The 23,147-nt window shown below is 42.9% G+C and overlaps 8 protein-coding genes across 17 annotated transcripts; 4 read left to right on the plus strand and 4 right to left on the minus strand.

The window, feature by feature from the left end:
* Positions 1-691: 691 nt before the first annotated feature.
* Positions 692-4,794, minus strand: LOC9645838 (putative GTP diphosphokinase RSH1, chloroplastic). Of its 2 annotated transcripts, none has more exons than XM_024681055.1 (23): positions 4,476-4,794; positions 4,253-4,416; positions 4,107-4,193; positions 3,987-4,052; positions 3,847-3,939; positions 3,665-3,796; positions 3,504-3,605; positions 3,367-3,444; positions 3,244-3,315; positions 3,077-3,184; positions 2,933-3,030; positions 2,832-2,880; positions 2,724-2,783; positions 2,615-2,671; positions 2,467-2,568; positions 2,277-2,414; positions 2,081-2,212; positions 1,939-2,025; positions 1,820-1,891; positions 1,205-1,763; positions 1,089-1,150; positions 964-1,032; positions 692-907 (listed from the first exon to the last, which is right to left on the minus strand). In XM_024681055.1, exons 1-23 carry the CDS (start codon positions 4,498-4,500, stop codon positions 794-796), a joined length of 2,526 nt encoding a protein of 841 aa, XP_024536823.1. In that variant the 5' UTR covers positions 4,501-4,794; the 3' UTR covers positions 692-793. The 2 variants fall into 2 exon arrangements, with proteins under 2 accessions (XP_024536823.1, XP_002976143.2); XM_002976097.2 differs by having other exon boundaries at positions 4,107-4,196.
* Positions 4,795-5,065: 271 nt separating this feature from the next.
* On the plus strand, positions 5,066-6,591 carry LOC9646316 (ribokinase). Its single transcript, XM_024680930.1, has 5 exons — positions 5,066-5,307; positions 5,429-5,713; positions 5,797-5,982; positions 6,049-6,244; positions 6,314-6,591. Exons 1-5 carry the CDS (start codon positions 5,110-5,112, stop codon positions 6,412-6,414), a joined length of 966 nt encoding a protein of 321 aa, XP_024536698.1. The 5' UTR covers positions 5,066-5,109; the 3' UTR covers positions 6,415-6,591.
* Positions 6,485-7,250, minus strand: LOC9645839 (selenoprotein F). Its single transcript, XM_002976098.2, has 4 exons — positions 7,062-7,250; positions 6,947-7,005; positions 6,711-6,892; positions 6,485-6,641 (listed from the first exon to the last, which is right to left on the minus strand). Exons 1-4 carry the CDS (start codon positions 7,204-7,206, stop codon positions 6,566-6,568), a joined length of 462 nt encoding a protein of 153 aa, XP_002976144.1. The 5' UTR covers positions 7,207-7,250; the 3' UTR covers positions 6,485-6,565.
* A 328-nt stretch (positions 7,251-7,578) lies between these two features.
* LOC112348401 (galactoside 2-alpha-L-fucosyltransferase-like) lies at positions 7,579-9,079 on the plus strand. The gene is made up of 2 exons (XM_024680796.1): positions 7,579-8,687; positions 8,752-9,079. The coding sequence occupies exons 1-2, from the start codon at positions 7,579-7,581 to the stop codon at positions 9,077-9,079; spliced, it is 1,437 nt and encodes a 478-aa protein (XP_024536564.1).
* A 1,684-nt stretch (positions 9,080-10,763) lies between these two features.
* Positions 10,764-12,711, minus strand: LOC9646317 (probable sugar phosphate/phosphate translocator At3g17430). 2 transcript variants are annotated; one of them, XM_024680929.1, is made up of 10 exons: positions 12,523-12,711; positions 12,356-12,459; positions 12,198-12,305; positions 12,118-12,149; positions 12,010-12,060; positions 11,897-11,958; positions 11,582-11,843; positions 11,263-11,528; positions 11,114-11,205; positions 10,764-11,053 (listed from the first exon to the last, which is right to left on the minus strand). In XM_024680929.1, the coding sequence occupies exons 2-10, from the start codon at positions 12,437-12,439 to the stop codon at positions 10,910-10,912; spliced, it is 1,101 nt and encodes a 366-aa protein (XP_024536697.1). In that variant the 5' UTR covers positions 12,440-12,459; positions 12,523-12,711; the 3' UTR covers positions 10,764-10,909. The 2 variants fall into 2 exon arrangements, with proteins under 2 accessions (XP_024536697.1, XP_002976145.1); XM_002976099.2 differs by having other exon boundaries at positions 12,356-12,462; positions 12,523-12,710.
* A 64-nt stretch (positions 12,712-12,775) lies between these two features.
* LOC9646318 (E3 ubiquitin-protein ligase UPL7) lies at positions 12,776-16,896 on the plus strand. 2 transcript variants are annotated; one of them, XM_024680927.1, is made up of 14 exons: positions 12,776-12,901; positions 12,954-13,076; positions 13,130-13,376; positions 13,424-13,995; positions 14,054-14,842; positions 14,894-15,216; positions 15,261-15,539; positions 15,592-15,844; positions 15,896-16,066; positions 16,120-16,212; positions 16,260-16,367; positions 16,424-16,540; positions 16,596-16,685; positions 16,750-16,896. In XM_024680927.1, exons 1-14 carry the CDS (start codon positions 12,878-12,880, stop codon positions 16,831-16,833), a joined length of 3,273 nt encoding a protein of 1,090 aa, XP_024536695.1. In that variant the 5' UTR covers positions 12,776-12,877; the 3' UTR covers positions 16,834-16,896. The 2 variants fall into 2 exon arrangements, with proteins under 2 accessions (XP_024536695.1, XP_024536696.1); XM_024680928.1 differs by having other exon boundaries at positions 16,764-16,896.
* An 81-nt stretch (positions 16,897-16,977) lies between these two features.
* Positions 16,978-17,757, plus strand: LOC112348402 (serine/threonine-protein kinase PEPKR2-like). Its single transcript, XM_024680797.1, has one exon. The coding sequence runs from the start codon at positions 16,978-16,980 to the stop codon at positions 17,755-17,757; it is 780 nt and encodes a 259-aa protein (XP_024536565.1).
* LOC9645841 (FO synthase) lies at positions 17,557-21,444 on the minus strand. Of its 7 annotated transcripts, none has more exons than XM_024681091.1 (21): positions 20,924-21,444; positions 20,580-20,838; positions 20,249-20,522; positions 20,097-20,199; positions 19,910-20,023; positions 19,684-19,852; positions 19,555-19,622; positions 19,410-19,505; positions 19,293-19,366; positions 19,202-19,243; positions 19,077-19,149; positions 18,897-19,033; positions 18,768-18,834; positions 18,654-18,719; positions 18,525-18,604; positions 18,380-18,467; positions 18,216-18,326; positions 18,045-18,162; positions 17,891-17,993; positions 17,809-17,833; positions 17,557-17,725 (listed from the first exon to the last, which is right to left on the minus strand). In XM_024681091.1, the coding sequence occupies exons 1-19, from the start codon at positions 21,419-21,421 to the stop codon at positions 17,893-17,895; spliced, it is 2,538 nt and encodes an 845-aa protein (XP_024536859.1). In that variant the 5' UTR covers positions 21,422-21,444; the 3' UTR covers positions 17,557-17,725; positions 17,809-17,833; positions 17,891-17,892. The 7 variants fall into 7 exon arrangements, with proteins under 7 accessions (XP_024536859.1, XP_024536858.1, XP_024536857.1 ...); XM_024681090.1 differs by having other exon boundaries at positions 17,557-17,753; XM_024681089.1 differs by having other exon boundaries at positions 17,809-17,844.
* Positions 21,445-23,147: the final 1,703 nt, after the last annotated feature.

Raw genomic sequence — 23,147 nt, forward strand, 5'->3', positions numbered from 1 at the left:
AAATGATTGACATACCATGAAAAACAAACATTGCAAATAAAGAAGAAACACTAGAAATATAAAAAGGTGGCTCAAGCTAAAAAAATAAAAAGGTTAAAATTCTAGATTTTGTAAAAAAGTAATATAGATCTAAATTTAAAAGAGAATGAAGAAATAAGAACAAAAAGGAATACTAGAGTAAAACATTGTCAAAAAGTTTTACCCTTCAAGGATAAATTATAATGTTCCTCACCTCCACCAATTAAAAATAAATATATTAGGTTTAAACCCTTATTTATATAAAAGAATGGATGGCCCAAATTTAATCCTAAATAGACTTGTTGAGGTCTAGGATGGTAGTGAATATACCTAGAATATGCTTAGATATTCTAGAATATTCTACCATCAAATGGTTGTTATTCATTTAGATTAATCTTGTATTTATAATTTATAAATATATTTATGATTATACTTTCTTAAACACTTTTTAATTTTTTTTTTTATTCTACCATCTAATGGTTGATATGCAATAAGATTAATCTTGTGTTTATAAATTATAAACATATTTATAATTATAAATTTTTATTTGATCAATTGGATTAATAAGTAAGAATAACACTACTATCAAACAAACCAAACATTAACGCATAACAAATTATTATATACATATATTTATAAACCTTACAAAATGTTTATAAATATCATTCTTATAGATGTTTTAAAATAAAGATATATTTAAGACCTTATTAGCAGAAGAGTGTCACTAACTAGTTTTTAGTAGAGAAGCAGTGAAATTGTCATTAGAAACCTCACTCTAAGCATTATATTGCAAGTCGATACGTTGCCTCGTATCTGGAGGTTGCCAGCAGCAACCGATGGACCAATTCAAGATCCCATCGATCATATCCATACTGGAGCATGCTTCCCACTAGCCAAAACAAAGGCATGAAGTATGAGCCAGTAATTGGTATTTCTCAAACTTACCAGATTATCCGTGCTACCTTCAATGTGGAAGAGCATCGTCCCTAATCCCTTCACCCCATCTGTTTCAGCCTAATGACAGACAATGTGTGATAATATGCGAGAAACTCCAGGCTCTTAAGTCTTACCACACAGGCGCAAATTAAGATCCCAGCTCCGCCTAAAGCTCCTGTTACTTCCGCAAGAATGTCTGATAAACACCTCTTCTTAGCGGAGAAAAAGCAAGGACAGGAAAACAGCTTACTTCTTCGATCCATGCAGCAAATGCTGAACCATTGCACAGAGCTTCCCAGGCATTGCCAGTTCTTTAGCCGGCCAATCAACCAGTCTTCTCGACTTCGGCTGGCGTCCGTTACGTTGTTAATGTAAGTATACGTTCTCTGGCTGTCCGAGGCAGCACTCCCAATAACGCAAGTCCCTCGTCCCAGTTTACCGGCTAGCTCGCCCCTCTTGGCGTGCTTCCCGTTGATCATCCGTCCACCGTACATCATAGCGTCTTGGACTGGCAGCAACTTGGCAGCGTAGGGATTCGAAGTAGCCAGATCGTTCATGCTGAAGTGTCCACTAAAACTGGCCATAGCCCGATCCCGATCCCTGTCCTCGTCAGTCACTGGATGTCCTTCCCCGCTAGTAAGCTCTTCGGAGTTGGAAAGGAACTTTTTAACAGCGTCAGCTGTCAGCTCTATCGCGGATAGAAGTGCCTGTTCCTTCAGAAACTTCGTCAGCTTGTGTCTGGCGCTTCTCGTCCTCGCAAAATGCAGCCACCGCTTGTGCCGTAAGAATTGCTTCTTGTTTGATAGGCCCTGACGTTGCAAGCAACGAAACGTTGAAGAGGCGAGATAAAAGTGAACTTTATTACCTCATATGTCAAAATCTCCACCACCTCGGCATTTGATAAAACGTGTGTTGGCGATACAAGGTTGCCATTGACCTGACAAAACAAATACATGAATTGATAGACAGTAAGATTTAGCTTACCTTTGCTCCAACCATCTTGTTGCCAACATCCGCATGCAATTGGTACGCGTAGTCCACAACTGTTGCGCCTCTTGGAAGATTTTTGATCTGCGCAAAGCCAAACCTTAGCAACGTGGTGATGGTTACTAACTATCCAGCTAACCTCTCCCTTTGGAGTAAATACAAAAACTCGGCTCCCCAGTAGATCAACAGTCACAGTGTCAACAAACTCCCTTGAGGTCATATTACCAACAAATTCTTCTTGCCATTGTCGGATAGAGTTCAGCCAGCTAACCTGAGAAAGAAACAGTTAAGTATACTTCAGGAAAGAGAAGATCTGCGTCCCTACACTTCTATACCCTGCGAGCAAGATCTGCAGCATTCAAACAGTTAGATTGTTGCCTTGAACCATTTATAGCTGGTGTTAAGGCTATGCTTCCACTGAAGTGCACGGCAATGCCATACTGCGCAATTTTGTCCATTTTGTCTGTTCTAATCTGCAAACAAAAGTTTTTAAGAAAATAGACCAACATAGCAACTATTAAGCACCTGAATTTCCAGCGGGAAAAATGTCTTTGAACCAAATGGGATGACTTTAGTGTGTAGACTTTGGTAGCCATTGGGTTTTGGGGTAGCAATGTAGTCTTTCATCTGAGCACGAATTTTAAGTTCAGTGGCATTACAAAGAAAAACTTACGGTTTGCGGTACAGGAGACCATAATGTGTGTACCAGTCCGAGAACATGATAGCAGACCTGCAGCAATCATTTCAAATTACCAAAAACAAACCGATAATAGACACGATACTTGTTTGGCACTGCACAGACGATCGATGGAATCCGGCTTCGGCTGCAGCACAATCCTCACCTGTAACACAGTGGAAATTCAGGTGGCATAACCGGTAAATATTACTACCTGAGCAACGTCTCCAGCTTCTTCTAGATTTTTCTTTTTCTTGTATATGCTGCATGCAAACCCGCTCCTTCACAATTCCAATACGTATTTTGAAACAATACCTATAAAGGTCTTTACATAAAGTAAAAATGTTGACACCATCAATTACATGAGAAAGAAATTGATCGCTTTGCACAGACTTTACCAACGCATTTTTGGCCTGTTCACAACGTGTCAAGAACACAACAAAGACAAAACAAACTTACCTGCAAAATCAGATCGCTTTGACTTTTAAAATGCTTCTCGACTTTTTTTTTCATGTCAATATAATCTGCAGGATACGCATACATAAAAGATAGCTCTTCCAGTTCTGACTGAATGAAAAAAGAGCACGTCATTGTTAGGACCAAGACCAAAAAGTGCATTTCAGTACCTTGATTTTATGTATACCTAGCAATCTAGCCAATGGTGCAAAAACCTGAAGCGTTTCAAGAGCAATATGCCTCTGAAGAAATAAGTGTTAGCACCGTGAGCTCGCTTAAAGTGAACGCCTAACTTGTTTGTGTTCTGGCATGAACGACAACGTGCGCATATTGTGCAGTCTGTCAGCAAGCTTCACAACGATCACGCGCACCTAAAATAAATAAAGGCAGTGATGAGATGACAAAGATTTAAAAAAATCAAGTACAGAACCTCCTCTGTCATTGCAAGAAACATCTGTCGCAAATCGTCCGCCTGAGCATCCTGTACTGCAGCCTGAGAATCAGAAAATTGAATCTTTCCCAGCTTAGAAACCTGCAGATTTGAATCAGTTGTATTTGTATTCTTTTCAAAAGATGTTACCCACGACGTACCTTCGTTTCACCTTCGACGATCCTGCGGACATTAAAACCAAACTCTTCCTCTAGCTTTTCAAAAGTTACAAAGTCCGTGTCCTCCACAGTGTCGTGAAGAAGTCCAGCCGCAATAGTTTCCCAATCCATTTCCTAGGCATGTACGTAAGCGTGAAGCTAAAAACGGCTTCTGAACTACTTACAAGCTCGCCAAGTATACGTCCGACCTCAACCGGATGGATGATGTAAGGCTCACCACTCCGCCGTTTTTGCCCGTCGTGTGCATCGAAAGCCAACTGCTAAAGTACTGAGCCAAAAGAAAAATCCGTGCATATCTTCGTACCTTTAGAGCTTCTTTCACCCTGTTAAGTTCTCCTTGCGAAAGGTAAGAGATGCTAGTCCGCAGTTTCTGGTGGCGTGAGAAATCAAGAACTAGATACAAGAAAACTCAGGAAGAACTTACATCCCATAGTGAACTGAATCCATATTCCTCGGAGGTATCCGATCCATTGTGAACACGACAGCTCCGCAGCCTTTTATAAGCGTAAGACTTCTACGAGAGCACGCTTTTCTCAGAGATAGAAGAGATTGATGGGAAACTTTACGCACCTTTAGAATAGCAGCTGTTCGAAGAAATCCCCTTCTCGACTTAATTTCAGTCTGGAGATGAGAATCAGCGGTGTTGGCTAGATTGCCAGTGAGTTGCCGGGGAGCAATCCATGCAGAGATTGTACAGCAACACCTTCTACAGCTCGGAGCTGCCTCCACCAATGCTGAGGACAAGAAAATGCAGTGAGCGCTAGCTCATCGACAAGAGCGCCATTCCTCGAACCTGGATAGTGAGCCGCGCATGCCATATCCCTGCGATCGATGTGGATTCCAATTCCTCGTCACGGTGGAACCGGCGGCCGGATGCAGCATGCAAGCAGATTTTCCTCCAAAATCTCCATGCCTGCTACACAATTCGCGAAATGCGATGCCCGGACACTGCCCGCGCGCTGCCAATCGCTCGAAAATCCCTAATCGCTCTCTCGCCTTGCGGCATGCACTGCAGCGCCAGGCGAAACAAAATCCAAAACCCTAAGTAGCGCTTCTCTGTTCTAGGTCGAGCACGAAGGACGTGTGTGTGTGGACTGCCCAAGCATGGCCATAGGCACACGTAGATATTTGCAAGGAGCGTGTGGACTGTGGAGTATGGTGTTCGATCCCTGCCCATGGCAAACCATGAATTTAGCATATTCCACCGCAAATAGCGGTAGTATCTCCGCATATTCTATCATATGATTCAAGTGGAGTGAGGTGTTCGATACCTCATATAGATAAGTTTTTTACAATTTGCATATTCCACCGCAAATTCTCGCGGTGGTATATTCGGAGGGCCATTTGGCATATTCCACACATGATTCAACCCCTTCTTCCTCGCGTATTAAAAGCCTAGCTAGGAACAACGAGAAAATTAGATTGATATGGGCGAGCTTCTACTGGCGCGGCCGCTGGTCGTGGTGGGATCGGCGAATGCGGACATCTATGTGGAGCTGGATCGAATGCCAAAGGAGGGCGAGACGCTGGCTGCGAGGAATGGACAAACTTTACCAGGAGGAAAGGGAGCGAATCAAGCCGCTTGCGCTGCTCGCCTCTCCTTCCCAACGTTCTTCGTTGGCCAGGTATGAGAAAGCGATCTAGATCTTCGGGAAACTCTAGCTCCTCACGAGGATAAGATCAGAGTTCCTGGAAAGGAAGTACCAAAAAAAAAAAAGGACTGAACACTGTGTCTCGATCTTACAGGTCGGGAAAGATGGAAATGCGACGATGTTGAGAGATGCACTACAGACCTCTGGGGTTCGCCTCGACTATCTCAACACAGTCTCGGGGCCAACAGGTCATGCCATCGTCATGCTCCAGCCGAATGGACTAAACTCCATCGTCATTGTTGGAGGCGCGAACACTGCGTGGAAGAAGCGGACGGGATCGTCGAGCATTCCCGTCCAGGCCGAGGAAACCATTCGAAAAGCCGGCGCTCTTCTCCTGCAGAGAGAAATCCCAGACGATGTCAACATCGAAGCCGCAAAGGTACTCAAAGTTGAATTTTTACCGAGTTTCTCTTCTTTGTTCTTCGTTGCGAAGCTCGCTCATACTTCGGTTGCCTTTTTCGGATTGCAAGAGAAGCGGACATTCCCGTCATCATGGACGCAGGAGGCTTCGATTCGCCCATTCCGGAAGAACTTCTCAAGTATATCACGGTTTTGAGTCCAAACGAGACGGAGCTTGCTCGTCTCACGAGCATGCCGACGGAGACAACGCAGGAAGTCGTCCGTGCTGCAAACAAATGCCTCGACATGGTAATAAAAGAGAGAGCGAGAGAGAAAAAGGAAAAGATCAAACTAAGAAACAAACCTTTGTGACAGGGAGTGAAACAAGTTCTGGTGAAGCGAGGAGTTCAAGGCTCTATGCTTGCAAAAGCTGACGAGAGTCCCATTCTCCAACCAGCGATTCCAGCCCCGGCTGTTGTCGACACTACAGGCGCTGGAGATACTTTCACTGCTGCCTTCACGGTCGCAATTCTCGAAGGCAAAGAGCCAGCCGAGGCCTTGAGATTTGCAGGTATTGGGAAATCAGTCTTTCGCGTTTTGTTTTTCGACCATCTTGTTCTTGCTGTTGTTTTCTTCTCAGCTGCTGCTGCATCAGTGTGCGTGAGAGCAAAAGGAGCGATTCCAAGTATGCCGAATCGGAAAGCTGTGGATGAAGTCTTAAAACACGAGCAGTACGTGTAAACGAGCCAAAACAATTCCAAAGAGCTCACAAGCAACAACCAGGAACACTTGAAATGAAAAACAACTCACATGTTTCACCGCAGCTTTAGATTCACAGAGAACTCCTGTCGAAAATCTCATTACCAAAAAATGTCTTCTAATTGACACCGGATTAGATCTCGGTATGCTTCGGTTTCACTTTCTGTTCTAAGAACTGCTCGATATGCTCCATTTTCCAATTGTCAATCCTACAAGGCAAGACGAACGAAAACAAGACGATAAGAATGGGTTTTTCTTTTTCTCTCATCGACACAAACCTGACTGTTTCCTTCTCGTTACCATCCTCGTCAAGAAGTATGAGCTTGGGCGACGCATTGAATCGATATTGAGCTTGGACGGCCGGGAATTTCTCCAGCTTGCTCTCGATAAAGGTCTGGACGTGGGGGTAAAACATGAGCTTCCTCATACAAACTTCCAAACGAGCTCCAGAGAAAGTAAGCTACAAAATAAAAAAAGAAAAATTAACAGGATTCATTCCAGAAGAACCCTATACCTTGCTGAGCGACTCCTCGTTCTCTTCAGCGCAGCATTTTCGACAGTCCAATTCCAGCTCTTTGAATCGAATCAAATGAATTCACCAATCATGGAAGAACAGCAACAAATTTTACCTTGATCCTTGACGATTTCGGCGAAGGCATCGCAGTCGGAGCAAAGCGCGAGGCCAGTGAACCCTAATTCCTCACACGTCTTGTCGGCACGGCCACACAATGCGACGGCGCCGAGCACCGCAAGCACCAAAAAATGGAGCTCCATGACCTTTTTCCCGAAGCGACTCTGCTAAACTCCTAGTAATCTTATCCAAATAAACAACAAAAACGATTGCACTGCCCGGGAATCGAACCCGTGCCAGGGAACTATTCTACCGCTAGACCAGCAGTGTTTTAGTAAAATGTTAACTATTTATCAAACTGATATGTTTTTCTAGCCTCATAAGCATCGTTTCGGGCTGAGCGAGCTTCTCTGCTTCCTTTCTGACACGTTCATCTTTTCTTTGTTGATCAACCCTGTCCGCTGGTCCTATCTATCTACTATCTATCTATCTATCCATCTATATGTCAAAATAAGAATATCTCACCCGATTTGGTTTGGTTACTTAATTTGGTTTGAAAAAAAAGAGGGGATCTTATGAAGCAAATGAAAGGAAGATTGCTTATATTTATTATATTTTGTGTGCTCATCTTTGCTCTTTACTTCCCTGTGTTTGATTTGATATTGAAAAAGCAAAAGTTTTTGCAATACCTTCGCCAAAATCATCAACAATTTGATCACACAGCTTTTAATGGTTTACTTCTTGGTAAAGGAAGGGATGATCATTGCAAGTCCCGTCTCGAACAGCACCACTATCGGAGGAAAAGCTCACAATATGTGCCATCACCATACCTTCTCAAAAGGCTTCGAGCATATGAAGAACTCCATGCTCATTGTACTCATGACTATGTTGAAGCTTTCCATCATTTTAGAAGTAATACTAGTGATTCCCGGTGTAAGTTTATAGTGTGGAAAAGTTATAGTGGTCTCGGGAACAAGATTATCTCCATCACTGCTACTTTTGCCTATGCTTTATTGACAAATAGAGTTTTGCTGATTGAGCCAGGGCCAGAGAATTACATGGCACAACTATTTTGCGAGCCTTTTCCTACCAGTTCTTGGTTTCTCTCCACAGATTTTCCAATTTATTTGTTCAATCATGCCAAGCATAGACTTCAGTTTGATAATTGTAAGGGTGATCTCAAAGTTCAAGGGTATGGTTTGATTGAAATTATTGATAGTTTTGATGGTCTTGGAGATAAGTTTTTCTGTGAGCACGAGCAGCAGATGTTAAGTGAGAAAATCCCATGGTTGGCAATCGTTGTTAATCTTTATTTCATTCCAAGCCTGTACAACGTTCCAAGTTTCAAGTTAGAACTAGATATGTTATTTCCAGAGCAAGAGACTGTGTTTCACCACCTTGGAAGGTATTTGTTTCATCCCTCAAATCAAGTTTGGAGTAGAACGGTGAGAATTTATGAGGATTACATGGCTAATGCAAGTAAAGTGGTTGGTATTCAAATGAGATTGCTAGAGCACCTTGGATCTGGTCATGAACATTTTCTAAACAAGATGATCGACTGTGCTCAAGACAATGGCCTCCTTCCAAAATCCATCAAGTCCAACAATTCAACTCAAGCTTCTAGAATTCCCACACAATTCATTACTGCTATAGTGACTTCACTTGATGGGATGTACTTTAAGAGGTTGAGAGAACTCTACTTGAATTCTGCAAAAGATGGATCATTAGTTCGAGTTTTCACTCCAGAGCCAAGAGAATGAGCAAAAGGTTGATAATCAAGAGCATGAAGAGAAAGCACTTGCAGAGATGTTTTTGCTTTCTTTCTGTGATGAGCTAATAACAAGTCCTGGATCAACTTTTGGATATGTTGGCCACGGCCTTGCAGGAATAAAGCCTTGGATCCTTGATAACAAGAAGAACTGCTCTAAGATGGTGTCACTTGAGCCTTGCTTCCATGCGAAAGTTACATATGGATGTAAGTGTATGCCTCCAAAGGATGCTCTTAGTGTTCAACATAATATTCAAAGCTGCCAAGATGTTACTTGGGGAATTCAGTTAAAATCAATAATATTGTAATTTTTCCCACTTCAAAATAATATAACACATTTTTTTTATTCTATGGCCAAAATTAATATCATTTTTTAATCCATAAACCTTAGAGGCTTTACAAGGGACAAGATATTACATTATAATATTTATTGTGGCTTTAAGAAGAGATGTTAGGAATAACAAAAAAGTTGCTATACTTACTAGTTTACTATTAAATTGTTGATGTCCCTTTTTCCTAATTATGTTTGGTGCACCACAAACCATGCACTATATGATAATAGTTAAAAAAAATTTCTTAGCATTGCATTTTTTCCTACTTAACCTCTTAGAACACCTAAGGAAAATGAATTGCAACAATGCAATAGTATTATGAGTTCAAGAAAAAAATCTCTAAAGAAAGACTCATAGATGGATCACAAAGTTGAGGCATGAATAAAGCCCACAATAGAATATATTAATAAAACTTATTAGGGGTGAACACCTTTTAGATTTAGTAAAGCAAAACATTTGCTATGGAATCAAAAAGATGTATCATGGATTAAAATAATGATTTTATGTTATATGGTGTAACAAAGGATAAGAATAAAAGATAGATTAATAGCTTGGCTTTGTTATGACAGAATATACAAATAGCACACACAATTGTTTTGATCAAAGGGAGAAGGGAGATGTGAACTCTTTCATATCAAAATGTTAAGTAATAATGTATTTAGTAACAACTAATTTATATAAAATCTAGGAAAACACTACTAATGTTTTTTTTTTTTTTTTGGTGTGATTTGGTTATGTTGTGCAATAAAATCACTATTGCATCTCTTAGCCCTTGAATCATAGGAAGAAAGATTACAAGAGTTAAAATTACAAACACTAGAACATATAAATATTTATGTGTATTTTCCTTTTTTTGAATGAAAGTGTGACTGAAGATTCATAAATTCTAAATAGTAAACTATGACAAACCCCTTAAGAATGTATTCTAGAAAAGAACAAAATTTCTCTTTTATATGTAACAAGCTTATATTAATGATTTTTTTCCTTTCAAACAGTTATATGGTTTTATATAGAATTTTATTTCAAATTTATTAATTTTAAAATTCTGAAACACTTGACATTTACTAGCTAGAAAGCATAGAGTACAAATTTAAAGAAGTGACAAGGATACTTTTTCTGCAAATATTTTAGTTTATGTTCTAATAAACATCCCTATTATAGCATGTAGTAAATATTTAAATTGTTAAAACAAGAAGTGTCCTTTAAAACATTTTTATTTATCTAATATATAAAGAGTTGTGAAATTATTAAGTTTGCCATAACCTTAATATTTTAATGTTTATAATGTTCATATTAAAGTATAATTGAAACTTGAGTTCAACTCATGAGTTTAACTCTTGAACTCGTGAGCTCAAATATAATCCACACTCCAGGTTTTGGAACCGAGATAAACAAACTCTTGCCATAGCATATCTTTAATATGTTACAAATAAACTCTTGTACCTCTCTTAATCCCATGACGTTCCAAGTTTTAGAGAGCTAGACATTTGTCCATGGAAGTGACTGTCTAGAGATTAAATAGTTTCTACACAAAATAAAACTTGCACTGCCCAACTTGTGGCAGGGAAACCACTAGACCAGCAGTGCCCTTAAATTTATTAATACAAAAAAACGTATTATAATTGCCTGCGCGTATGTTCTGTGTACATAGCTAATATTATACTAATGGAAAATTATGAATCGTGTTAGCTTCAAAACTGTCCTGCTAGCAGAAAAGAATTACAGTAGAGCTAACGCTCCATATTTGTACCTGACGTCCAAGGAGAAAAAATTTGTTTGCTAGCTCTCGTACCTCTTTCTGTAATGTTATACATCATGGTTCCCACTTTGATTACGCTGAAAACGACTAGAGGGAATGAGAGGGGCCTCCTCGTCTCCAACAGGCATGCTTGCATTGGCTGGAATATCTTTCTCGAGCACGTCGGAGTCTTTCTTATCGAGCCGCCATTCCTGAGAAACATACACGCGTCTTTAGTAAAAGACTTGAGCAACCGGGTCGCGGTTCCAAACCTTTGGCTTGTCTACATCCACAAGAGAAATCTGGTGGACAATGGTTGCGTCCCGCATTTTCAAATAGTTGTAAAGCACAACTCCGGAGAGTGCTGAAAACACCGAGTTCCAAAATATTAGCACTGATGCATGATTTGAGACAGCGTTACCAATAGCGTATCCGATGATATTTAATCCCGTGAGCTTGGATTCTGGGAAAAGGATGGTTCCAAGCGCTATCAGCAGCCAGTCTTTCAGGACTCCCGCCACTCTGACAGTGAGAGCCCCTGTCCTCCCAATCACGAGGAAGATTGAGAAGTTCAGCGCCAGAGCACACAGTGCATTCGTAAAAAACACCCAGAAGCTAAATTTCCAGTGTTCAACTTCCATAGCCGGCTTCTCCAAAACAATCCAGGGGAAAAACAAGAACAAAAAACTAAAACAAAAACAGAATTTTACAATCTAAAGGGGAAACCAGAAGTCACATACCTGCATGGGGCGATGTAATATAAACTGGTGATGGGGTTCAATGTCAGGCCCTTCTTTTGCAGAAGTACTTGCGTGAGTACTAGTCGCAGAGCTTCACAGACAATCCCTGTCACTTGGAAGAATGTACCGATGACGTTGAAGTGGATTTCACCGTAAGAAGAAACTGCCACTCCAACGCTGACGAGCAGCATGTTTAGAAACAGATCCCATCTAGCTTTATCCGTTCCGCACGAAACAGCCATCATGAATGTTGCTACAGGCACTAGCAACAAAGAAAGTGTGAGAGCATTATGCAAACGGAAGCTGGAAACTTACTCAAAGCTTTGAGCATCTGGATGAAAGCCACGGAAATGTAGAGATAAGCAGTGTTTCCAAACCTGAAACCATGCAAAAGCTTAGGGAAATGTATAGAAACGTTTATACTATACCAAAGGCTGGAAGCAAAAAACGCGCTTATCGGCACAACGCAAGATATATATCTGCCAAAACAAAAAACCATCCTCAGGAAACGATTGAAACCGCTTGATAATACTCACATATCGAACGTCATTTTGACTGGAGTGACCACCTGAAGAAAAACGCTAGAACATGTATTCCACGGAAAAAAATAGCTCACCTTCAAAACACGCACAAGGAAAAACGTGACAACTCCAGAGAATCCCATGTGTATCATCGTAAGTGAGATGGGATAAGGAAATCCATAGTGTTTTTTCGACAAGACCCACTGGAAAAAAAAACATCAGAGCTTTACTAAAAGGAACACCGACACAATACCTTGTTGAAGAGAATCACGCCAGAAGAAAGCGTGATGTAAATTAGAAGGTACAAATACGTCAACAGCAGCGATCGATTGATCATCTTTGCGGGCGTCTCAGGCACTGCTGGAAAGAAAACACACCAAAATTCCATTGCCTGGCACTCGCATTTGCTAATCAGTGTACCTCAGATCTCTAGGTTTCCAAAGATCAGCGATGGCAAGAACCTGGCCGCGGCAAATCCACGCATCCGCGCCCCCGATCTCCTGACTAGGGAATGCGCGATCCCGCCTCACAGCTGTATCCATGGCGCTATGGCGCGAGCTAAACATTCCTGCGAATGCCGCCCACATTTCCTCATTGCGCTGACAAAGCCGGCATCCCCTATCTCACGCTTTGTGAGTTGTCTCCACCGTTAGATCCAACGGTTGGATGCGCCAACAGGCTGTCAGGGTTGTGGCCGTTGGATGTGGATGTGACGGGCGGCGGCGATGCGTCTCCCTGGTCTTTTTCTTTCACAGTGTAGTGCCCGGGAGCGCCAATGGAGGCGCCATTGACAGGCCGCGTAAGAGAAATTCTAGGTCATTTAGATCCTCTGAAAATGTGGCTTTGATCAGGTGTCGCTGCGCGGCGCCAGCGCCAAGGAGGATTCCAGGGATGTGTTGCTGGAGAAAATCGCCAGGGATCGAGCTTCTCGAGTCCTCCAGAGGAGAACGCTGGCAGCAACACTGACGGTTCAGGTGAGCCAGGCCGATCGTTTTGCCCGGAAATCGCATAATCTCTGGTGTTTTAGAGGATCTGGAGGAGCCGCCGGGCGGCGAGAATTGCCGTGAATGCCATCCAGCTGCTGTGGGACGAGCGGGTTGAGGAAATTCATCGATCGGGCATTGTCAGTGCCGAAGCGTTTGCAGATGATATTCTCAGGCCATTTATCTTCTTTACGAGGAACTTAAGCTGGCTTACACGAAGTTTCTTCGTCAAGGATCTCCAGCGCGTCTCAATTTGTTTCCAAGCTCTTCTTCAAAGCGTAAACTTTCCAGGTGTGAGTAGCAGCATCGATTTTTCTCTATTTAACTTTCTTCTTTAGATGCCAGGAATTTTTGCAAACTTGCTTGCGGCACACCGAGTCGAAAAACTCAGTGGTTCTATCAAGTTCATCGACTCTTAACAATCTGCTCGGCTATTCTCATAGGAAGGCGACGTAGCGATGCGGTTTCCACTTCCTTACTGGCACTGGCCATGCGACTATTGGTAACACTGACCGATTCGAAGTTGTGGAACGGGTTTGAGGACAGACAGCGAGAAACAGGTGCCGTAACTTCAGAGATAGTGCAGTGGTTTGGAGCAGGAAACAGCGGGTTTTACTACGCAGCTCATGCGTATCTAATGGAAGGCAATACGGCAGATCTTGAAACCAAGGAAAGCTTCTTAGTGACTGCCAGTTTGATCACCATGGCATTTCGTCCGTTCCACGCTATTGCTGCCGAGCTTTCGTGTCAAAGGTACGCTCGAGATTTGGAAGACTGGAAAGGCAAAGCAGCAGCACAAATATGTAGACACGTTTTAACAGTTCCATGCCTCATAGAACGTCTTCCTGCAGGTCTCGTTCCTGCCTTTCAACATGAAAATGTTTTGGCTGTTTGCCTTCGCGCGTACAAGGTTGGTTGCTCAAGAGATTCTATGCTAGATGAAAACTAAGTTTTTTCTACTTAAGCAGACTTTTGGCATTACCGTTTTGTCAGAAAAGGACAGCAATGTTCCACATCAAGCATGGAGTCTCACCAACGTCGTAAGCATTGTTTCAGTTGGATCTCTGAGCGAACCAATGTACAGTCATTTCGTGGAAGCAGTTTGTTGCCTCCTGCACAGTATGATACCTTGGATTGAGGAAGTTCGAGAGAGGAAAAGAAGTTATGAAGACTCCGGCGATGAGGATACTGAAGATTATACCGAGCTGCATTCTCGGTGTGGTGGCGCTGCTTTGGACTCCTTCATTCGTCTCCTAAGACCACTGTTTGATCAACGACAAGTGTTACAGCTTTTCGAGAAGGCTACATCATCATCCGTTGGGCTCCCAAACATTGCAAGGCTCTACTCTTACTTGCTCACAACATTCTCAGTTTTGAACTTTGGAGGAGGTGCGCTACCCGTGCTAAACGTGCTAGCATTTACCAAGGAACTTCTTCCGCAGCTTTGGAACTGGTTCATGAGCAGCATACAACTAAAAATTGTGAAGATGCCAGAGAGCAGGGGAGCCTTACCAGCAAAAGAACAGAGTTCACGTCAACTTTCAAGCAAGCTGGCTAATACTTTCCTGAAGAGAACAAAGTCTGCCTCCAGCGAGTCCATTTCTGAAGTGCATGACGATGGTCAGTGGCATATTGAACAGTTGAAGGGTGGCCCGGCTGCTCTTTCAGAGGATGCAGCTTCAGTTCTAACGCTTTTCTGCACGCTGTATGCGCATTTGCTACTCGTTCTTGACGACAACGAGTTTTACGACAAGCAGGTACAGCTCGTCCTTTTGATGCATGGCGGGTTGTCTTAGCGATTGTTGCAGGTTCCCTTTTCCATCGACGAGCAAAGGCTGATAAGTGCTGCTCTAAACACTATGCTCTATCATGGCTTCTTTTTGGCTGGAAGGACTCAATATGCGACGCTGATGGAAGCTTCGACTAGGTGTTTACGAGCATTGTATGAAAGGGATAGCCGGCGCAGCTTCTGCCCAGCTGCATTATGGCTTGCGCCTGCCACGGAAATGCGACCTGCTATTGCTGCAGCTGCAAGAGCACACGAAGCCGCGTCGGTCTCGAAAGCGGGAGAAGCGTCAGCAATTGGCTCCATATTGACGACCATGCCTCACGTGTTACCATTTGAGGAGAGGTATCTCATTCTCTGTTGCATGCTCGTACTGACTACGTTGGCAGAGTGCAAATCTTTCGGGAGTTTATCAACAGCGATAAAACTTTGAGGAAAATAGAAGGGGAAATAGTAGGACCGGGTCCCGGTTCGACAGAGATTTCGATTCGAAGAGATCGTATTGTCGAAGATGGCTTTCAACAGCTTGGTGCCTTGGGCGCAAGATTTAAAGGCTGCATCAACGTTTCCTTTGTGAACGAGCATGGTCTTACGGAAGCAGGGCTCGACTATGGCGGGCTTTTTAAAGAGTTCCTTACGGACTTGGCGAAAGCTGCATTTGATCCTGGGTAAGCAATCAGACTTATAATTTATATAATCGGTTTAACGTACCTCCTGTAGTTACGGCTTGTTTCAACAAACTGCCACGGAAGAACGGTTTTTGTTTCCTCATCCAGCTGCGAGCAGCCTTGGTCAGGGATTACGAACGATTGAGTTTTTGGGTCGCATCGTTGGGAAGGCCTTGTACGAGGGTATTCTGCTGGAACATTTATTTTCTCCAGTATTCGTATCCAAGATCCTGGGTCGTTACTGTCCTATTGACGATCTCTCTAGTCTCGATGGAGAACTTCATCGGAATCTGATGTACCTCAAGGTTGGTTTTGGTCGTTTTCAAAAACTTGGCTGTCTAATGTTTTGTTGACAGAATTATGAAGGTGACGTTTCAGATATGGCTCTGGACTTCACTGTAACGGAAGAATATTTTGGAAAGCGAAAGGTTATTGATCTGGTGCAGGGAGGAGACAAAATCCCTGTGACTGACGCTAACAAGCTGCAGTATGTCCATGCTATGGCCGATTACAAGCTAAATCGTCAGGTATAGTCGCCTCTTGCTAGCTTCTTCTCAGCACCGTTTGTCTTTGTTCTTAGGTGCGACCAGTAGTTAATGCGTTTGTGAGAGGCCTTACGGATTTAGTCTCTCCTTCGTGGCTGGGTTTGTTTAATGCCAAGGAATTTAACCAGGTATGCTATCTTTTGTCTATAGCACCGTCCTGAAGATCTCGTTGCAGCTTCTTTCAGGTGAAGAGCACGACTTCGACGTGAACGACTTGAAGGCCAACACCCGGTACACTGGAGGTTACAGTGTAACCAGCCGCACGGTCAAGCTGTTTTGGGAGGTAAGGAAACTACCTTCTATTATTTGGTGCTGTTCTGAGCGTGGAATCTGTTCCAGGTGCTTGAGCAACTCGATGTCAAAGAAAGATGCGCTGTGCTCAAATTTGTAACGAGCTGCTCTCGTGCACCTTTGCTGGGATTTAAACACTTGCAGCCTCCGTTTACAATCCACAAGGTTTGGCAATCTTAAGCATCAACGTTTTTAGCTCGTTCCCGTTTTTCTTTCTTAGGTGACAAGTGATGCTCCAGTGTGGACGTTTCTAGCTGGCCAAGATGTCGATCGACTCCCAAGCGCGTCTACCTGCTATAACATATTGAAGGTTTGCTGCGCTCCCTACTTTTCTCACCGCATTTTCACTTACTCTCGGTTTCGTTGCGACGAAGCTACCTGCATACAGGCGCATTGGAACTCTCAGAGAAAAGCTTCAGTACGCAATCCGCTCCAATTCTGGTTTTGAGCTTTCCTAACTCCAATTTAATATTAATCCAAGCCAAAAAATTAATGAAATGCCACGTCATCTCAAAAGGTTACGGAACAGTATAAAAATCCCTCTTTAGAACCCTTGCTCGCCCCTTTTGCGTAAGAATAGACGCGCTCATTTCTTCGGAGCTATGGCGTGTGCGGCGACTGTTGTTATGCCGGAGTGGGTGACCGCACACTACGACGTTCTTCGTGAGCTTGGGCGAGGCGCGTACGGTGGAGTGTTCGAGCTGCGGGAGAAGTCGAGGTGGATCAAGAAGAAAAAGGTGGCGTGTAAGATACTGGACGTTGAGAGGGAGAAATCTCAAAGCCATGAAGCGGCGATAATGAAGAAGCTTCATAACCTTCACGGAGTGGTGTGCCTTAAAAAGGCGCACTGCGATTCAACGTGTTCCTGCATGGTTATGGAATTGTGCGAGTGCGACCTAGTCACGGCCATGGCCACCGGCGTGATCGAGTACGATAAGATCCAAATAGCCCAACACTTTCGGCATCTCGTCAAGACAATCAAAGCAATGCATCACGCCGGAATTGTTCACCGGGATCTCAAGCCCGAGAACGTTTTGGTAACGAAGAAACGGGAGCTCAAGGTCGGCGATTTTGGCACGGCTGTGGAGATTGAAAAGGGAGGCAAGCTCCACGAGGTGACGGGCACCTGGAACTACATGGCCCCAGAGATGATATTCCAGGGAAGCTACGATGAGAGGGTGGACGTGTACGCGTTGGGACTCATCCTTTACTTCATGCTAGAGCTAAAGACTCCCGAAGATCGGAAGATAGATTTCCAACAGTGCCCAGCCGCGGCGATGGATCTTATCAACAAGATGATCGACAATGATCCGGCAAAGAGAATAACACTGGACGAAGCCTTGAGGCACCCTTTCTTGCAACACCACCACAAGGGATACTAAACAGTTGTATGAAACGAAAAACTATACTATGTGTATGTATAAAAGGCTTACCTCAAGAGATTTCGATTGCCATATTCTTCATCCATTCTAGTAAAAAGTTAGAATGGTTTTCTTGAATGAATGGGAAACTCACCACTAGTGGTGGACCATTTCTTTGTACAAAGTGCTTCTCTGTACCGGAACTCGTCCCATGGAATGGATGAGCTCCTTAATCGCCGAGGCTGTAAGTTCTTCACCTAGTTTCGCAGAATTATATCAAAGATATGAATGCAGAGCTTTCTATTTACCATGTAAAGCCCCTGCCGCTTTTGAGATGCTCTCGTTCATCAAGCAGCCGCCCATGTCGTTACAGCCAACAGCCAAAAGGAACTGAGCTCCATCGGCTCCCATTTTCACCCAGGAAGCCTGCAACGTTGAAGGAAAAAATACGTTAAACTCTAGCAATACATCGATAGTACCTGTATATTTGTGATGTGGGGATGCAGCACCAGACGAGAGACTGCATGCATGAGGACGCATTCCCTTCTTGTTGGCCCCTTTCTCGCCCGGCCTTTGACAAAAATTGGAGCCTAGAGAAGCAGTATGGTCAGAAAAGAAAGAGCTTTCAAACAACGTCTCAAACCTGCATGTGTACAAACGGTAGTGGCACAAACTCTGTGAAGCCGCCGGTTTTCTTCTGTAGGCTTTTAATGAGTTGCAGATGCGTTGCCCTGAAAGTGAACGTACTTTGAACCAGCACAAGAATGAGCCGAGAATTGAAGTCCTACCAGTGAGACGGACAGTCCATATGTCCGAACATAATGGTTGATGTAGTCTTCAATCCAATACTATGAGCAGCTTCCATCACCTAGTAAAAATCTTGGCAAGTTTCGATATGGAACTCGAACACGCATTACCTCGAGCCACTGGTTTGTTTTGAGTTTGTCAGGACACAAAACGTTTCGCACCTCGTCGTCTAAGATCTGCTACCATCACTGATCAAGTCATACAAGCACACCGAAATTTGTTACCTCGGCTGCAGTTCCAGGAAGAGAACCAAGTCCAGCGGCCTTCAACTGCACAAGGAACTCTTCAACACTGGAAGCCAGAGAATTAAAATAAACCGAGCCACGGACGTTCACATCTCGACAATTGAGTACCTCATGTTGCTGGTTGAAGCACCTTGGTAAACTTCCAAAGGCGAGAATGCATGCACGTGGATACCAGGCACCGCTGATTTCACAGCTTTCAGAATTTCCAAGTATGTTTCGCCAGTGTAATCGGGGTGAATTCCTCCCTGAAACAGCTCGTCGCATCTCATACCCTGAAGATCTTGTTACCTGCATGCATACTTCCGTCGCTCCTCTTTCACGGGCTTCAATAGTCCTACGAGATATTTCTTCCAGTGACAAGCTACGAAAGGACATAATTAGAACTGAGAGCATCAAAGCAATCAAGTATCAACCTGTATGGCTTTCCTCTTAGATTCTCGTTCTGCTTTCCTTTGCTGATACATACAAGTTTAAAAGGTCTTATTTCACAGTGCGACAAGATACCTGAAAGCGCAGAATTGGCATTTGTAGCTACAAACGTTGGTATAGTTGATGTTTCTGTTTACAACATATGTTACCTGAAAATACAATCAAAATGTGCGCGCGTCAAAACTTCGTTACCTTATTCCCATTTACTGATTCACGTAGCCTATTCGCTGAAGAACATATATAGTCAAAATCTGGTCCCATGGAATAGAATAGCATAGTTATTTCATCCTGACACAAGAAATGGATAAGTCAGTGAGTCGACAAAGCAACAATGTACTCTGGTCAAATCCTCTCCTGCCACGCCCTTATCCACTATATATTCCACACGGCTGCTTGCTCTCGCGGCTATTAAAAAAAAACACAAACAGAAGTTTAACAGACGCAAGGAAAACTGAAGCCTACGTACAGGCATTGCACGAAACATTTCCCTGTATGCCGACATAAACAGATGAGGTTGTAGCGTTGTTCATTTGACTCCAGTCAGTGGTAGCATTGCAACCTGGTGACCAAGGATCCGCTCGACCGTAGCCCAGACTGTTAGAGCTTGCGAGTGCATATCGCAAGACGTTGGGATCCTGGCAAAACGTAAGTCAAGAGGAAGTGGACAAGCTTTTCCAAAAACAACGCTATACCAGCCACGACGAAAAGTTGCGAATATATGACGGGTATACAGGCAGCCTTGGAACGAGTAGTTTGTCGCACTGCATTGTCGCACTGGCTAAGCTTCTGATGTGCGGCCACGGTAGCTGCAAAACAGGCAATCAGAGTATGACATTAGAAGAAATGATAAAAGAAAAGAGAATCAAAGAAAGGAAGCACCTCGGGATTCACCCAATCTCTTGTTAAGGGAGAAATTCCGCCCCAGTCGTTTATTCCTGCATTGATAAGAAGCTCCCACTCAACTCCTTCTTTTGTGTCATCTCTGCAACATCGTTAAAGTCCAGTGCAAACTGAGGTCATGGTTCACTTGCCTTGGTGTCAAGTTTGGTGGCGCTTGAATGCTCATGTCTGGACCGAATAAAATCCGTGCCATGGCTACAGTCCACAGGAGCTCGTCAATATTTGGCTCTGCTGCATTTTCCATTGGAGTGCCTTTCTTTGCTCGAAAGTTCTGAATGATGAGCTCCTGGATATGGCCATATTTTTCATGAACCCCACGTAGGAGCAGCAAGCTCTTGATTCGATCGGACCTGGTTTCACCAATACCAACCAGCAGGCCGGACGTGAAAGGCACCTTCAGCTCACCTGAACAAAAGTTTAGAGTATAGAAAGGAAAGAGTTAACAAATGAAAAGTTACATGCCTGCGATCGCAATAGTTGCAATCCGGGCGGAGGGAACTTTGTCTGGACAATTAAAGTGCGGGCCGCCGGGTTCAGCGAGGCTCGAAGCAGTCGACTCAAGCATCAAGCCCTGACTAACGGAGACGCTTCTCAGAAGTGACACGTCTTTTTTGCACATCACCCCCGCATTGACATGAGCAAGAAGTCCAGTTTTCTCGAGCACTAACTTAGCAGCCTCAGCAACATACTCAATAGTCGTGGAGTGGCCCAGTGACGCAAGCTGCAAAAGCACAAAGGAAGAAAGAAAGTAAAGGTCATTGCAGAAACATGAAAGTCCTCCTTTTTAAAAACTTCGAAGAACTTACCTCTTCTTTGGCCTGTGGATAAAGAAGTTCTGGCTTGTCCCCGAGTGTAAAGAGTGCCTCCGTGCATCCCAGCTCCGCAGCGCGGCTAGCAACGCTCAAAACTTCGTCCAGAGACATATAAACCGGCTTCCCAGGCTTTGGAGCTCGAGCAAAAGCGCAGTAGCCACAGGAATCCCGGCATGCTCTCGTCAAAGGAATAAATGCCTTTGGCGAGAAAGTGATGATACTAGAGTCGGGCCTAGAGTCACGGATTGCGGCAGCGGAGGTCATGAGCAATCGGAGATCGAGGCCACCGACGTCGAGCAAGATTCTCTCATCAATCTGGGGATAGCTCTCACCTTTTGCGCAGCGCTGCACTATCAGTGCCAGAGATTCCTTGGCGGAAGAAGCCTCGCATCTGATTCTACTCCTCCTCGTCGAAATGCTGGTGGCAGCAATGCTGGCAAGATGGAGGTAGCCTGGATTCCGATGGCGCAGCGCCTGGCACACGTCTAACATTGCTTGATCGAGCGAGTGTTAACCCAAGTTACAGTGCTTTTTCTTGGTTCCCATCACATGCATTTTTAATAAAAGGTAGGTGTTTAAAGTGTCACTTCAACAACTGTGAAGTAATAGTTAAGCCCCCATGTGATTGAGCTTGACACAAACCACAAAAATATTTTGAGGATATTTTATAGTATATTTGACGATGACAATGCTCATTAGCCAATCTTTTGTCTTGATTTTGAGTTTGTCTTATGTTCAACTTTGCCAACCCTAGCTTGTTTTGCATATCCTCCAGGAAATCATAAGCATGAAATACTCAAACCAAACCCAAACTCAAACTCACAAGAGACTTAGGTTTATAATAGTACATTGGCATAAATGAAAATATATTAATTGCCAATTGATGAACACTATTGTGAGTAAATTGAAGCAAAGGCAAGTACTTCTCCCATGCTCCCTATCTAGTTAAGTTTTCTACAAAAGACTTTAGCATATTTTCCAATAAGTGATTCATATGCTCTGACTGCCTATATGAATGTGGATGCTCACCACTACTCATGCTCAGGTTAGTCTCTAGCTTCTCAAATACCATTTGCTAAAACCTGGATGTGAATTTGGGATCCCAATCATTCACAATATCATATGGCAAACCATAAAGATTGAATAACTAGTTTACTAAGCAAGTTCAAAAGTTTTAATAGTCATCTTCATTGGGAAGAAGTGAGCCATCTTTGTCAAATGATCCATAATAACCTAAATAACATTATTTCCTTGCAAAATCTTAGGTAAATCAATGATAAAGTTCATTAAAATGTTATTTTATTTATTCTTGGGTACACATAGAGGATGATAGAGGCTAATGAGCTTCTGATGATCAACTTTACTGTTGGCAAGTCAAACAATCACGTATATACTTCTCAACATTTGATTTTATCCAAAGCAAAAAAAAAAAATGCCTCTTCACCAACATATACATTTTTAGTACCCTCAGATGACACTTGGCACATCATAACATTCAACCAAAATCTATTTGATGAATTTGTTAATACAAAGAACCACCACACATCCCTTCTTCGCTAGAATTTCATTTTATGTCTCAAATGATACAAATTTGTCACCCTTCAAATCTATAGAGGTGTGTCTTAACAAAACCTTTGTGTGAAATATCAATAATAAAGGAGTTGAAGTCAACAAACTTCTTAAGTTCATCCAAGAGATTGTTGGATACCTTCATGAATGAAATAGAATTTTACTATCCTGAATAATACATCTGCCACTTTATTGTCACCTCCGTGCTTGTACTGAATCTTAATAGACATTTCTTGCAGGAACTTTTACCAACGAGCAAGGTAACCTCAAAAATCCTTTTGCCAACTGAAATACTAGAGAAATTAATGATTTGAATCCACATGGAAGTGCGATCCATATAAATAATAAAGCCATTCCTTCACAGCATACAACTCCTTATCTCGAGTAAGTTAATTCTGCTGTGTAGCATCAAACTTATGGCTCATATATGCAAAAGGATGCCCAACTTGAAGCAATACAACTCTAATAGCAATATCACTTGCATCTATCTCGACCACAAAAAGTTTCTTAGGAATAAAAATTTTAATACAATATTACTTCAAATGTTGAAATGCCACTTCACACTTCTCATCCCAATTATGAATAGTAGTATATTTGAACTTGTTTTGGAGAAGATGGGTCAAGAGGGCTGTTATCTCTAAAAAGTCCT

The sequence above is a fragment of the Selaginella moellendorffii genome, unplaced genomic scaffold, assembly GCF_000143415.4.
Source record: "Selaginella moellendorffii unplaced genomic scaffold, v1.0 SELMOscaffold_29, whole genome shotgun sequence".
Classification (NCBI taxonomy): Eukaryota; Viridiplantae; Streptophyta; class Lycopodiopsida; order Selaginellales; family Selaginellaceae; genus Selaginella; species Selaginella moellendorffii.